Source organism: Mauremys mutica, chromosome 10, assembly GCF_020497125.1.
Source record: "Mauremys mutica isolate MM-2020 ecotype Southern chromosome 10, ASM2049712v1, whole genome shotgun sequence".
NCBI lineage: Eukaryota > Metazoa > Chordata > Testudines > Geoemydidae > Mauremys > Mauremys mutica.
The window spans coordinates 84,154,890-84,170,350 of record NC_059081.1 but is presented as its reverse complement, the minus strand read 5'-3'; the positions used below and the strand labels follow the sequence as shown (position 1 = coordinate 84,170,350).

Sequence of the window (15,461 nt, the reverse complement as noted above, 5' to 3'; positions counted from 1 at the left end):
GGCCGGTCTGGGGGGCCTCCCCCCCCCCGCGCCAGGCCTCCAGCCCCGGGGCTGGACACGGGGCTGCCCGAGGCCGGGGCTGCAGCCGGTACCTGGGAGCGTGAGCAGCAATTCAGCGGGTCCCTTCACAGCGGCACGGGCGGAGCCGGGCCAGGGGAGCCGCCTTGGGGGACCCCCCAGCCGGGAACCTCCTGCTGCCCCCGCCTGCAGGCTCCGGGCCGGGGCTGCCCCCCCCCCCGCCGGCCGGGCTCTCCCCGCACCCTCCGCTGGGAGCAGCAGCGGCTCCGCCCGGGGGCCGGTGTCCCATGGAAACGGGTCCCGCGGCAGGAAGTGATTCGGAGTCACTGCCGCGTTCAGCCCCGGCCCCGCCCGCCTCCCCGCCACCCCCCCGCGGCCGCTGCTCCCCGGGCCCGTCTCCCGGCGGGGCCCCCAGCGCAGAGCAAAGGTGAGCGGGACTCGCGTGGGGAAACCTGCCTGCGGGGGGCGGGCGGGCGTGGGGCCCCGGGGCCGGACCCCCCCCCGCGCAGGCTCTGGTTAAACTGCCCCATGGTTCGGGCCCCGGCCCGGTGTTCAGCTCTGGGCTCTGCTTCAGCCTGGGGCGAGGCTGGGAAATCACTTAGGCCAGAGCCACAAAGACATGCAGGCTCTTGTGAGGGTGACCAGACAGCAAGTGTGAAAAATCGGGCGTGTGTCTGTGTGTGTCTGTTATAGGCACCTGTCTTAGAACAAGCCCTGAATATCGGGACTGTCCCTATAAAATCGGGACATCTGGACACCCTGTTTTCCACTAAAAAGGACAGGAGTCCTTGGGGCACCTTAGAGACTAACAAATTCATTTGAGCATAAGCTTTCGTGGGCTACAGCCCACTTCATCGAATGCAACATTTCCCACTGATTTCAGTGGGCGATGAAATATTTTTGTGGCCCTGGCAGGCTGGATGGTACAGCTTTTCAAAGGCTCCTAAGTCCTGTTTTTTCGGCTCTTGGAAAGAGGTCCCTAAATCCAGCCTGTAGGGAGGCACCACCCTCTGCGTGGGAATCTCAACTGCCAACCCTTTCTTGGCCTTCGGCGCCAATGCCGTTTTAGCAAGGAAGAGGCAGCGTTTAGCCCAGTGGTCAGAGCACTCACCTGGGATATAAATAGGGTGACCAGACAGAAAATCTGAAAAATTGGGGCAGAGGGTGGAGGGTAATAGGAGCCTATATAAGAAAAAGACCCAAAAATCGAGACCGGCCCTATAAAATCGGGAGATCTGGTCACCCCAGATATAAAGGAGCCCTCTTGCATGTCCCTTCTCCACCTAATGTATCCTTATTGGAAGCATTACAATGAAAGAAGTAAATATAACCTTGATGCCATCTCCTCATTTTTAGAGAAAAAATATATGGTTTCTGTACATTTAGTGCAATTCTAAATCAAGTCCCGCAAACAGGTGTTCATAGTCTTAATGACAGAAGAATCAAGTGCTAACATGCATTCTTAGAGGAAACGAATTTTAATGCAGCCTGTGCATTTCTAAATAGCCATTGAATAATTTACAAAATCGTAGGGCAGGTCTACACGTAAAAGCCGCATTGGCACAGCTGCACTGATGCAGCACTTTAATGTAAAGACGTTCTACACTGACGGGAGAGAGCTCTCCCATTGGCATAGTGAATCCACCTGCGGGAGAGGAGACGGGAGACCCTCCCACTGACATAGCACTGGCTACTCTAGGGGTATGGCTACCCTTGCAGCCGTTCAGTGCTGCCGCGGGAGCGCTTTGAAGTGCGAGTGTGGTCGCAGCGCCAGCGCTGGGAGAGAGCTCTCCCAGCACTGCTCTCCCAGCGCTGCAGGTACTCCCCGTCCTCGAGGGGATTAGCTTACGGTGCTGGGAGCTGCGCTCCCAGCGCTGGGGCACTGTTCACACTGGCGCTTTGCAGCGCTGTAACTTGCTGTGCTCAGGGGGGTGTTTTTTCACACCCCTGAGTGAGAAAGTTGCAGCGCTGTAAAGTGCCAGTGTAGCCACGGCCTAGGGGTTAGGTTGCTATAACGATGCCATTCCGGGTATGGATTGATGTAAGTCTGTATTATAGCCCAGACCTGAGTAACAGCAGAATAAAGAAGTATTAACACATATCTAGAAGCACTAGAGAAAAATAATTTGAATGTGGTTAATACAACGAGGAATCCAGTGGCACCTTAGAGACTAACACATTTATTTGGGCATAAGCTTTCGTGGGCTAAAACCCACTTCATCACATGCATGATGTCTGCGGTTAATGCCATTCTAAATAAAGTTGATTAAACAATTTCACAAAGGTCTCCAGATATGAGTGATAGAAAGAGAAACTATAATCATAGACCTAGTTACACCTTCAGTGATAATCGGGAAAGTTTTAAAACAGCAAGAAAGGGGAAAAAGGCAGAAAGAAGAGAAAATACGGCATAGAATCATAGAAGTGCAGGACTGGAAGGGATCACGAGAGGTCATCTAGTCCAGTTCCCTGCACTCTTGCCAGGACCATGTAATAACCAGGGTTGTTCCTAGGGAGGTGCAGGGCCCGGGACAACCCCTACACTCCACCCTAGGCCCCACCCCTTCCCCCAAGCCCCTGCTCTGCCACTGCCCAGCCGAGCCCCCATTCCACCCCTTCCCCCAAACCCCTGCCCCTGAGCGCTGCCAGGCGCTGGCAGGGCACAGCAGGGCTGGGCTGGTAGCACGGCTGATGGCCCCCACCCACCCGCCGCCCTGGCCCCGCCAGGTCCCCCTGAAGCAGGGATGGGGTGGAGGAGTGGGGCCCCCCAAAGCGCAGGGCCCGGGGTGACTGCCCTGATCCGTCCTGTGGACAGCATGGCTCTCTGTTAATATCTAAACTGTTCCTGACAGGTGTTTGTCTAACCTGTTCTTAAAAACCTCCAGTGACAGATAGTCCACATCCTCCCTGGGCAATTTGTTCCAGTGCTTAACCACCCGGAGAGTTAGAAAGTTTTTCCTGATGTCCAACCCAAACCTTCCTTGCAGCAGTTTAAGCCCATGTCTCCCCAAATACCCACTCCTCTTTTTTTCGTAAGACAGCCCTTCTTTGCAGCATCTTCGCTGAAGTTGGCCCAGTGAAAGATATTACCTCCCCCACCTTGTCATAGGACAGTCGGTCAAGGGCCAGAGTTTCTTTGTGAGGCTGCCTGTGCCGACATGCCTGTGTTAAAGTATAATTAAAAAAAATTAAAAACATGCTTGGTACCAGCGTGTCCATGGGAGAGAGGCCTTTCGAGTGATACCCGGCTCAACCCAGTTCCGATGACACTGTAGTGAAAATATCCACCAACTGCAGGACCTGGCCCTGGGATCCGGGTGACACCGAGTCCCCCGCCACAGCGCAGAGGGTGACACGACTGAAATTACAATTCTGTAGATTTTTACACATGGAACGACACGTCTCTTACCTTTCTGTCATTCACTTGCACATGGAATGACACGTGCTCCCACGCCTTCGGGGAGGGGGCTCCATGTACTCTAGATCAGACTTTCCAACCTGTGGATCGGGACCCAAAATTGGGTCACCGGAATGTTTCAGCTGAGAGTGCCCCACTCTTCCAACCCCCAGGGAGCGGCAGCTCCGGTGGGCTTAGGCCAGGCCAGGGGAGGGGCTCCTCTCCCCGGCAGCTCGGGTGGGCCAGGGGAGGGGCGCCTCTCCCCACCTGCCTGGGCGGCTCTTGAGATCCTGGTGCGCGGCCGTGCAGCTTACAGGGAACGTAGGTGGGTGTTGCGACCTGGTGCACGGGGTCGCAACAGCGCTCACATTTGCAGTGTGTGCTAAACATTGTGCTTTCTGCAACAAAGTCACAGCCTGCGATTTTCTTACCATCTTACCTATTAATAATTGAATATCCACTCCGATTCTGAGTACTGATCTAAATTCCCCTGTAGTTGCCTCTTTTCTCCCTAGTTATTGAATGACATAAAATCCCCTCACATTTTTCTCCAGTTATCGACTTTTAATATCAAATCTCTCAGATTTTGCTGTTTTCCATCTCATCCTCAAAGGTTGATTTAAAAAAGCAAACCTCCTCACACCTTGCCTCCTTTCCCCCTATTTTTAAAATGTTTATATCACGTTTTCTCAGCTCCCCCTCCCCCCATACATACACCTTTTGAACTGCAGGAATTTGTCTGTATTTGGAAAGAAATGTGACTGATGAAGACGTACTGCTGAGTGTGTATTTAGGATTTTACTGCTTTAAAACGGGTTCAGGTTTAAAATCACGGAACATGCTTTGTGAGAAATATCCCGCAGATTCATCAGGTCTCGTTTGTTCTCTTTCTCCATAGCAGGATTTTCAGGGTTAAGGTGGTTTCCCGGTTGGAGTGGGGTGAAGAGCCAGACGTCTGGAGTTCCAGGTCTCTGAGGAAAGGGAGCTGCTGAGAGGTGCCCACACGGGTGAGGAATCAAATAACTTGACACAGTAAAGAATCAGCAAGCGAAGCTGTAACTCCCACCAGTGCCTTCTAAATAGGGTTGCCAGGTGTCTTGTTTTCGACGAGAACCCCCAGTCGAAAAGGGACCCCAGTGGCTGACAGCACTGCTGACCGGGCTGTTAAAAGTCCCGCTGGCGAGGTGCAGCAGGGCGAGCAGGGTCCCTGCCCAGCTCCGCACCGCTCCTGGGAAACGGACAGCATGTTCGGCTCCCAGGCAGAGGGGTCGCCAGGGTGGCTCCAGGTGCTGCCCTGGCCTGCAGGCGCCATTCCCATTGGCCAAGGCTTGAGCTGCGGTCCATGCCCTGGTGGCAACCCTGCACTCTCTCTCCCCGTCGCCCACACCCAGGAGCTCGAGGTATCCCCATCTCGGAGCGCTGCAAGGGGCTCTGGGAATGGGGCTGCTGGAGGAGAGGCGGACAAGACAGCCCCTTTTGGGGCCCTGTGGCCAGCAGGGACTCCTGCATGTCCTCTCCCGTAGGGCCCACATCCTGCCAGCACTGCGTGCCTCGGCTTTCTCCCAGCTCGCCAGTGGGGCCCTTCTGGCCTCAGACCCCTGGCTCCTGCCAATCCCGGGCCCTGGTGTCGTGGCCTGGGCCTGCCTGGGGCCAGGGCCTATAGCAGTGCTACGGGCTGCCCCTTGCCACCCCCACTGTGTTTGCTAACCTCGGCGGGCCAGGGAGCAAGCTAGAGGTTGGGATGAGAATTAAGCAAGTGCCAACCCTGTTTGTTAAAGCTGCAAAACTTCCCGAACAAACTACAGTGCACAGGCAATGAACGAAGGTCCTGTAGCTGCAGGAATGAAAAGCAAGTTCTGTCCTTCACTAATTAAGGGCCCTGTTTGCTCTAGGCACCGCAGTATCTGATATTCCTAACTGAGATTTCCCTTCAGTGTTCAGGGCATAGAGTTAAAAAACACGTCCAAACTTTAAATCAATCAAGGATTTGGAAATGTCCCACCATTGCTAAAATTGCCACATGTATTTACAAGTGATATTACAAAGTAAAAATCACAGTGGGATTATAAAAGTCCACTAATTTAACATTTATGTGCTTAGCTACTACTGTGATGGGTGACACAGACAAAGAAACGTAGCTACAGAGTGGGGAAGTCCAGTTCAAAGAACAGAACGATTCAAGCTGAATCATTCAGGATTTGTGTTTCTGCTTCTAAATTTGAAACAGCAAATGTAAGTAAAATTAATGTTCAAAAAGTTGTTTTTAGTACCAAAAGAGATGTTCATGTACAATCATACATGATTAAGAAAATATACATGATCTTTAATAACACCTAGGACTTGTATGTTTAATTTCTGAAATTCTTTTTGAGGACTCTTGGAAAAGGGAGAGCTCTTACATAAGGAAAACCTTGCCCACACAAGATATGATAACATCTAGCTCCAAACTCAGGAGCTAAATATGAGCCCTTGTCGGGGGGTGGGGGGGGGCAGCAGGCAGAGGGGTACTTGATAGCCAGGTGGCAGAGCAGAGGAAAGGCTAACGATGGATGAGTGAGTAACATGGCCTTGTGGTACAGCTAATTATCTTGTATGTGAGTTCATTCTTGTGAGCTGTTTACAGCTGGTAAGTAATTCCAACCAGTTCAGTTGTATTCTGTAGGGGTGCCCCAGTGGCTGTGAGAAATAAGCTGGAGGGATTTGGGTTCACCAGCTGTTTTTATCCCCCTGAGGTTGATCTGCTGAATATTTCTCCTTTTTTGAGAATTTTTTTTCCCCTGGATGGAATTTCTTCCAAGGGCTCCTGTTGTCAGTTCGCTTGGGGCTATATTGTAATGTTACTGTCATGGGCAGGTCAGGGGCTGTGAATGTTTGTTTACTGCCCGTGACCCGTCCATGACTTTTACTGAAAATACCCATGACTAAAATGCAGCCTCATCGATTAGTGTGGAGAACAGTCTCCCAACAGTGAAGGGCTGGGAGACTAGGAGGCCCAGAGAACTGGTAACGGGAGCCACACCCTTTCCTCTCCAGATCAAGGGTATGAATCCGGCTGTAATTAGTCCCATTCGGTTCCATACGAATATCCAGGTGAGCAAGCGCCCCTAGGTTCAGCCCCACGTTCTTGTTACAACTGGCACTCCCAGCAAAGAGACAGAAGTGGGAATCAGAAGCATCAAGATATCTCATGGCTGGGAGGCTCCACTGCACAGTTGAGGCACATTGATGAAACTTGCACTACCATTGCTCCCCCCGTCTGTTTCTAGATCCACCTTTTGGCTAATGTGTAGACTGTAAGATCTTTGGGGCAGGGACTGTATGTTACAGATGTGTACATTGCTTAGCAGCATAATTGTCTGATGAAAGTGCCTCTGTAGTACAAATAAGTAATGTTTACAACCTTCCTTCAATGTGTGAGCATTTAAGGTGGAACCATGTAGCACTTTTTATAAAAGGAATAACCTAGAACAGTGTTTCCCAAACTGGGGACACCGCTTGTGCAGGGAAAGCCCCTGGTGGGCCGGGCCACTTTGTTTACCTGCCCCATCCACAGGTCCGGCCGATCGCGGCTCCCACTGGCTGCGGTTCGCTGTTCCAGGCCAGTGGGAGCTGCTGGAAGTAGTGGCCAGTACGTCCCTCAGCCCGTGCCACTTCCAGCAGCCCCCATTGGCCTGGAGCAGCGAACTGCAGCCATTGGGAGCCGCGATCGGCCAGACCTCCAGACGGGGCAGGTAAACAAACCGGCCTGGCCCGCCAGGGGCTTTCCCTTCCCCAACGTCGTCCCAAGTTTGGGAAGCACTGACCTAGAAGATATATCACTGGATTGAATCTAGTCCTCTGTCCTCTATACAGCTAGTTTTTTGCACTGGAATGGTGAGACTTGTGGCTGCTCCCCAAGTAATAAGAATGTCATTAATCCAGTATCTCAGATCCTTTTGTTTTTTCCAATATAAATTACTGGGTGGTAAAAAGCAGTGAGTGGCAGCTTTGTATCGACTGAGTTATGGCAAAGATGGCCTGCATCAGTTGCTAATCTTGCTTCTTGATTAGTCTGAGTCCTAAAGCGCCTGTGCAGTATTTTGCACTAAGGTGGATGTTTAATAGTAATGATAATTAGCTAGCAGAATGCAGTTTGATGTTACTGAAATCTGCCTAGGGCCATTTATAACCAATTTTACATGTAATGTGCTATTGTTTTCCTTTATCTGTATGTATATACAACCTTTAAAACACGGCTTTGGGGGTGGGGGTGGTTTGGTTATTGCATGCATTTTCTCCAGTTAGCTTGTGACCTCTTTTGTACAACATTTAGCAATAACCACTAGTCTAATAAAAGGTCCAAATCCTCTAAAAACAGGGTTGCCCTCACTCCAGATTGTGCAGGCAAGCCACCGTTTTTGGTATGGTCACAAGTCTCAAGGTCACGTGGCACCCATAAAAAGTAGCATCCCATTGCAAGAGCCCATCGCCAAGATGGGGATATTTTGAGGTGAGGTGACAATGTAAGCGTCAGGACAGGATGATGACCATTGAAAATCCCCATCTTACAAATATATGGCAGATTGATATTTTTTAAACTATGCCCTGCTCTCTTCTGGGTGGGTCTTTTAATTGTCTTAAAGGTTCAAACAAAATTCTGAATATATTATCTTAATACAGTTGAGTTAATATATTAACATGCTAGTGCCTTGTTTTGTTAATCTTGAGAGTAGCTGCTATCCAATGTAAATTATGTTGTTATCCTATTTCACATCATTTTGTCGTGACTTAATAAAACTGTACTAATCATGAAAAACGGTGACCCTGTGAGCATGCCGTTTTCCATTTGATGTGCCAGCTGCAGCACTTCATGCTGTTCCCAGGGTGGTGCTAACTGAACTGATGCAAATCTAGAGAGGTCTTTGCAGAACTGGATGTTACACATGCTGTTCAAAACACCTGTGTTAACTCTAGCTCCACTGAAAACCGAAAAAATAGCTTATGACAAATTATAGAAGCTAATATGATACGATGGAATAGAATAGTAAAAGTCCAGTTTTAAGGGGACCTGTGCCGTCAGAAGTATTGACCGGACACCATAAGTCCAGTTACCATAATTTTCTTTAGTTTTCTAGTGTGCTGTAAAAAATAAAACCTGAAATTAGCATAATATATCTGTCAAAACAATATATTTGATTGAATCTTTGAATAACTTTTTCAGTGCACAGTCAGAAGCAGTAGGGACCAACTAGCCTTTAAAGAGTTAAGGACCTAGTCAGCTGGCATCAATGGTCAGCAACATAGTTAGCGTTGTGCCATCCACAGTCAACGCTGTTTTATCTATCAGCTAAACTATGCTGCAGTCACACTAGTGCGAGGTGAAATGGCGGAACCCGAAAAGAAAAAGATTCAAAGGCGGTGCTCTTTTAAAGACGAGTGGTTGCAACTCCCAGAGTATCGGAATTGGCTTACAAAGGCAAGTGAAGAGTCGGGATACTGTTCTATTTGTCGTGTTCAGTTCAAGGTTCACTTGGATTCTGTAAAAGCTATCCAGCATCATGCAGAGACAGCGGGTCACAAAATCAAAGTACAAGGACAAGTCCAGTCCAGTCCAATCGATAAATTCTTCGTAAAGACTGATACTTCCGAAGAACAACAGGTGTGCATGGCTGAATTGCTCTTAACATACCATGGAGTTAAACACCAGCACAGCTACCATTCTCAAGACTGTGGAAATATACTGTACCCCTCCATTTTCACTGATTCCAAGATAGCTTCCAAAATTCACTGTGGAAGGAGTAAAGCGGAGGCTTTGATTGAGAATGTATTGGCACCCCATTCACTAAAACTGGCTGTGCAAGACATTGGCTCTACATCATTTTCAATAGTGACAGATGCTTCTAATAAAGGGAACACAAAATTATTCCCAGTTGCCCTCCGCTACTTTAACAAAAATAAGGGAAGCTGCACATGTATCGTAGACTTTTTAGAGGATGCAGATGAAACATCAGAGGCAATCGCAAACAACTTAAGGAGTTGTCTTCAAAATGCTGGTCTGATACATAATAAAATTGTGGCATATGGAGCAGACAACGCATCTGTCAATTTTGGAAAACACGAGTCTGTTTTGGTGCACCTAAAACAAATGTTGGATTTACCAAACCTTGTGCCAGGGTATTGCAGCACTCACATAGTGCACAATACAGCGAAACATGGCTTGAAAATGCTCTCTTATGATGTAGAGAATTTGGTCATCAAGGTGTTCAGTGAATTCTCGTCCAGTGCAAAGAATATTAGTGAACTTAAAGAGTTCTTTGACTTCCTGGAGACAGAATATTCGGAAATCTTACGCCATGTACCTACACGTTTTGTGACCCTTTTCACTGCCGTAGACAGGTTACTGAAGCATTGGCCTGCCCTCAAATCTTACTTTGTGAACAAAGGAGAGGAAAAAGTGAGCTGCACAATATGGGCCTTTCTTCCTCAGCAAGAGGACGCAGTATCCGATGGTGACATTATTACACTTCCCGAGCTGTACATCTACTTTGTGCACAACATTCTGAGCCAGTTTAACAACACCATAAAGGTTCTTGAAAGTGATTTCATCCAGGTAACTGAACTGCATGGCGTATTCAGCAGGCTGAGAAGAGAGATTCAGAATCGACAAGAGCAAGGCTTCTACGGGTACAAGGTGACACAGTTCTTGAAAAAACTGCCACCTAATGAGCAGAATAAATTTGTTGGCGATGCCCAACGGGCTTACACACGCATGCTACAGTACCTGGAAAAGTGGTTTGATTTCAGCGAAAACTCTTTCTATGTGTTGTGTGCACCACTCAATCTGGATGGACCCCTTGAGCTAGACAAACTGTGCGCTTTGACTACAAGCTGGGACATTCAAGTAGACGGAGATGAACTATTTACAGAAATGTGCTCATTGAATGATGCGCTACCAACCCTAAAGAGTTTGACAAATGATGCTGGATCGACGTTTTCCCCACAGCAACAAGAGCGAATCAATGTCTCTGAGGTGTGGGTAGAATTCTTTAAGCGCTGGGAGGCCCCGAACTTGCTTAAAATTGTGCAGCATGTGCTTGCTATACCACCCACCAACGCATTTGTGGAACGCGTTTTCAGTGTTATGAAAAACCTGTGCACTAACAAAAGGAATCAGCTCCATGTGGACATGGTGAAAGCTGAGTTATTAGTGTACTTCAACTGTAAAATGACATGTGCCGAGTTTGCTGGATTTTTGAAGACAAAAGCAGCGAATGAGCTTGTGGTGGCAGCAAGAAAAGAACAAAAGTATAAATGTAAGTCGTTCCAATTGCCACGCTCCTTAAACCTGGGTTTGTTTTATTTTGTTTGTATCTTTCAGAAGAAGTTAAAAAGTTTAATTGACAGTAATGTTTAAAATCTCTCCCTGGGGAGGCGAAGGGTATTTGAGTCACACGTTCCATTTCCCACATTCAAATCCTTGCAGCTCCTGGCCTTCTCCTGGTGCCTGCTCGGGCCTTGCAGTGAAAATGAGCGAGTGAGCGAAGGTGGGAGAGAGCGAGTGATGGAGGGAAGGGGGTGGAGTGAGCAGGGGTGGGGCCTCCGGGCAGGTGGGCGGGACGAGGGTGTTTGGTTTTCTGCAATTAGAAAGTTGGCAACCCTACTTCTAAAGTCCCCCAGGGTCTGCGTCATCTTAGCCAGGTCAGAGTTGTTCCTAGAACTCTGGACACTTGGCAGTAGCTCCCTCTCTCCTGCCCTCACTACCTCTGATTTGTCACATGGGATGTGGTGTCCAGATTTCTCCCTTGGGAAAGGGTTTGGGGAGGATTCTGGTCCTGATTTTTCAGTTTCTCCAGTGCTACTTGGACTTGTTTCTCTCCTGTCCTTCTCCAGCGCAGGGAATGACTCATGTCTGGATTCTCTCTCTCTGTCCCAGCAGGTGAGGAGATGATGAGTGAGAATGTGGAAGAGAATCCTCAGCAGGAAGATCCTGAGCAAGTTGAAACTCACGGAACTTTATTGGGTAGAGCTGAAGCGACTGTGTCCTGGAGTCCAGAGTGTGGAAAAGCTGGTGGGTCTCAGCACAACCCAGAGAGACAGCAGGGAAACCAGCCAGGGAAGAACATGGGTAAATCCACTCAATGTGAAGGTGATTCGAAGAATCTTAGCAAAAATATGATGCACCAGAGATCCTCCAAAGGGGAGGGGAAAAACACATGCACCGAATGTGGGAAAAGCTTCAGCCGGAGTTTATACCTTATTATACACCGCAGAACCCACACAGGAGAAAGACCTCATAAATGTCTTCAGTGTGGGAAAAATTTTATTGGCATCCCAACCCTGAAAAAACATCAGAAAATCCACACGAGAGAAAAATCCTATCAGTGCCCCGACTGCGGGAAAAGCTTCGGGGAGCGATCACACCTTCTAGGCCACCAGAGAGTCCACAGAGAAGCAAAAACCTTCATATGCTCTCAGTGTGGGGAAACCTTCTGTAACTGGTCATCCTTTCTTAGACATGAGAGAATCCACACCGGAGAGAGAGCGAAGCCTTACAGCTGCCCTGAGTGTGGGGAGAACTTCCGTGATAGGACTGGTCTTGTTAGGCATCAGACAACTCACACGGGAGAGAAACCCTATAACTGCCTGAAGTGTGGAGAAAGCTTCAGTCGGCGCTCAAACCTGACCAGGCACCAGAAAGTTCACACTGGGGAGAGACCCTATAAGTGCCTCAAGTGCGGGAAAAGCTTCAGTCAGAAATCAACCCGCAGTAGACATCTGAGAACCCACTGGGGAGAAAACGAATAAATGCCCCGACTAGAACTGGCTGAAGTGAGTTAGACTGAAGCAGTTGAGACTAGCTTCCTTTTTAACTGCCAGATTTCTGTGTGCTTTAAAATCCACATGTGGACTTGGATTGTCCTGAAAATTGCTGTGCCTCATCTGGGCCGGGGGCAGAGCTAGGGGTGGGGGGTTGTGGCCATTTGGTCTAGGGGTTCCTCTATACAGCCCCCCAGTAAGAAGCTGCTTTTACCATTCAGATTGCTCTGAAACCCTGTGCCAATTTAACCCCCATGAAAAGCAGGAAATATAACATTAGTGTACATGCTACTCCCACAACATAACCTTAACTCTGCCCTCTTTGTGTGAAGTCCCAACGTGCCAATAACACACATTTGCTCTCTACCTTTGCAGATGCTACAGACACTTCAGGAATAGAGCACTGATTAGCAGTGTAGGACAAATTTGGCCACCTTCTGTTGCTAAGGGAAGACACTGGGGTAGGTCAGGCATAGTGAGCAGCTCTCACTTACACTCAGAAACTGAGCCTGCTCCGCACAATCCACCCCAGAACAGCAAAATGTTCCCATGGCTTCACCCTTGCCCTGAGGATTCCTTGGGAGACGTGGCTTTCGCTGACCCCGCAGTAAGCCCCGGAGTCAGAAGTGCATTTCTCCTGGCAGAGCCTGCAGAACTCAGCACTGCAGTGAAGCATAACTGACCCTTTTAAAGTACACCTGCACCTCTCCTGCTATTCCAGGGCCAGCTCTGCCAGCCCACTCCAGCGAATCTCTTCCCCACTCAGTACAGTGGCGCCTCACACAGCGAAGGTAGTCAAGTGCATGCAGATGAATTCTAGGATTCAGATCTACGGAATACAACACGAGCAATGGTCCATCTTCTTAGTCCTTCATGTCTACTTATTATGGCAACACCTTCACTGAACCGTTCTCACTAGCTATTGCCAGCTCCAAGGGGCAGAGTTAAGGTTGCGCTGTGGGAATGACATTTACCTTCATGTCTTGGGTTTTACAGGTGTAGGTTTAGCCACTCGCCGCACTGGAGAAGGGCACAAGGCAGCACTGGGCAGCCTTAGCTCTGCATTAACCAAGGTTTTGGACAGTTAATAGATTTGCTGATTCCAGAAATGTTGTCACCATTTGACTTTTCAGAGTCTGGTGACCCATCTCTGGTGTTAGGAGACAGCAGCCAGCCCCAGGGTCTTCTCCACCCGCCTCTGGCTCTGCCTGGGTTAGCAAAGGAAAAGCTCCGATCATCCTGTCCACCCTCCCAGCTGCTGGGAGTCCCTGTCCCAGCTGGAATCTTCTCCCTCATCTTACCTGGTTCCCCAGCCAGTGTCCTGTGGACTGGGTAGCCGGGGAACCGTTTGTACCCTTTATTCACAAAGAGCCCCAGGGACCTGGGGCCATCCAGTGTTTAGGGACTAGGAGAGGCGGGTGATGGGCAGGGAGGAGCCTGTGTTTGAGCACGGGGGGATGGGAACCCAGGGACTGAGTGTGTGAATCAGTGAGTGATGGTGAGAGCGCTGAGACTGGAGAACTCGTTGCACTAGCAGAGCACAGCTCGTCCTTACAAAGAGGAGCAGCAGCCGCAGCCACACCCAGAGAAGCTAAGACAGCATTTGCCCAGCTGCAGCTGGCTCGCCGTCACAGTCCGAAGGGATCTGGCAGCCCCTGGAGCGGCCAGCGGCTTGGAGAGAGACGGGGGTTCAGCTCAGGGAGTTCAGCCAGAGCCCTAGCGCGCTCTCTGGCAGTTGTAACATTTGGTTAAGATGCCAACAGAGTGCAGTGAACTCAAAGGGAAGTTAACGAATGGCCGGAGTTCTGCCTCGCGAAGAAATGTCAAGAGCAGCGAGGGCGCAGTTCTAAAGTAATTCTCTGCAATTGGGGCTGGCAACGTGGTGTCGTGTGTGTGTGTGTGAAGGATCTGGATTATATCAATGGATGAGGAGGTAATTTGGACATTTAAATAAAACACTGATTCTGGCCTGCATATTTATACCTGCCTCTGGAAATTTCCATTACATGCGTCTGACAAAGTGGGTATTCACCCACGGAAGCTCATGCTCCAATACGTCTGTTAGTCTATAAGGTGCCACAGGACTCTTTGCTGCTTTAACTAAAACACAGTTACTGTCCCCTTTCTTTTCAGTCCCTCAGGCTAGAAAACAGTCCCCAGCAACAGTTAATTTCTGTTCCTTGGAACCAACCTGATGAAACTTCTTAGGATGCCTATAAATGACGTGCACGTGGCCTTTCTCCAAACACAGGGCAGGGTCAGTGCGACCCTGCGTGGTGACACGCTGGTCACAGGGGGTTCAGCGAAGGGAGTTACTCTGATCCACGGGCCCGACGTTTTGTCCCCTCTACTCCAGCTCGTCCTGCTCCCAGAACCATCGTTCGGCCATTTCTCCTTATGCTTCGTTCTGATGAAGAAAACCTGCAGACACAGACAGATCTGGAATCTGTTTCTTCAGTGCCCAGCCCATCTGTGAGAGGAGCTGGGACTGTTCCTTCCAGCCATACAGCCCTTGGGATTCACACCCAGATTCCTGACCTCCCACCTAGCTCCTCTCTGCCCTTCTCCCCACGTCCTGCCAGCCTTCCCCTGCTCTCTCAGAGCCCTCCCATCCAATTCCTTCCAGCCCCCTAGGGATAAAGCAATTCACCACGGTCCCGCCGTGGTCACCTATTGCTGGGGCTGCTGCTGCAACCCCGTCTCCTCTGAATTCCCCCCTTTGCCTTGCTGTCCCCTGGGCCCGACCCCAAAATACCGCAGCTGGGCCCCTCCCCTTTGCAAATCCCCTGCTTGTATCTCCTGAGATATTACGTTCCAGGACCTGGTCCCGCCTCCCCTCCACCGGCATCTGGGCTGAAGCTGGAGTCCTGGGGAGGCGAGAATAGGAATCACACACCAGGTTGGTGCTCCAGGGCTCCATGCTGCATCCAGAGAGCAGCAGAGCAGCAAGGACCTAGCCTGTGCCACCGCTTGCTCCCCTGGGCCAGGGCAGAAGGGTCCCACCCTCCCTGGGCTAGGAGAGGGGGCTCAGGGATGCAGAACCTTGGTGCAGGTATCACGCCAACAGATCCCGCTCGTCAGCAGCCGGGATCGAACCTGGGTCTCCGGAGCTCAGTGCAGGAGCCTCTGCAGCATGAGCTAAAACCCAACCGGCTGTTAGCTCCGGCTGCAGAGCAGACTCCTGTGACCCCTCTCTCAGTGGTCTCACTGCCCCTAGATGGGACAGAGCCCCACACCCAGGAGGTGTGTG

General features: G+C 50.1%; 1 protein-coding gene across 4 annotated transcripts; it reads left to right on the top strand.

Annotated features, from left to right (window-relative positions):
• The first annotated feature begins 336 nt into the window (after positions 1–336).
• Positions 337–14,185, top strand: LOC123343429 (gastrula zinc finger protein XlCGF7.1-like). Of its 4 annotated transcripts, XM_044978552.1 has the most exons (5): positions 337–445; positions 4,317–4,422; positions 5,516–5,647; positions 8,742–10,707; positions 11,331–14,185. In XM_044978552.1, the coding sequence occupies exons 4-5, from the start codon at positions 8,778–8,780 to the stop codon at positions 12,197–12,199; spliced, it is 2,799 nt and encodes a 932-aa protein (XP_044834487.1). In that variant the 5' UTR covers positions 337–445; positions 4,317–4,422; positions 5,516–5,647; positions 8,742–8,777; the 3' UTR covers positions 12,200–14,185. The 4 variants fall into 4 exon arrangements, with proteins under 4 accessions (XP_044834487.1, XP_044834486.1, XP_044834489.1 ...); XM_044978554.1 differs by lacking the exons at positions 337–445; positions 4,317–4,422; positions 5,516–5,647 and adding an exon at positions 10,878–10,938 and having other exon boundaries at positions 10,530–10,707; XM_044978553.1 differs by lacking the exons at positions 337–445; positions 4,317–4,422; positions 5,516–5,647 and adding an exon at positions 10,878–10,938 and having other exon boundaries at positions 10,530–10,707; positions 11,328–14,185.
• Positions 14,186–15,461: the final 1,276 nt, after the last annotated feature.

Excerpts from the sequence above, each read along its gene's own strand:
- LOC123343429 (XM_044978551.1), top strand. The coding sequence starts at position 8,778 with ATGGCGGAACCCGAAAAGAAAAAGATTCAAAGGCGGTGCTCTTTTAAA. Across the intron at positions 10,708-11,327 it reads AAAAGAACAAAAGTATAAAT|CAGGTGAGGAGATGATGAGT; the intron begins GTAAGTCGTTCC and ends TCTCTGTCCCAG.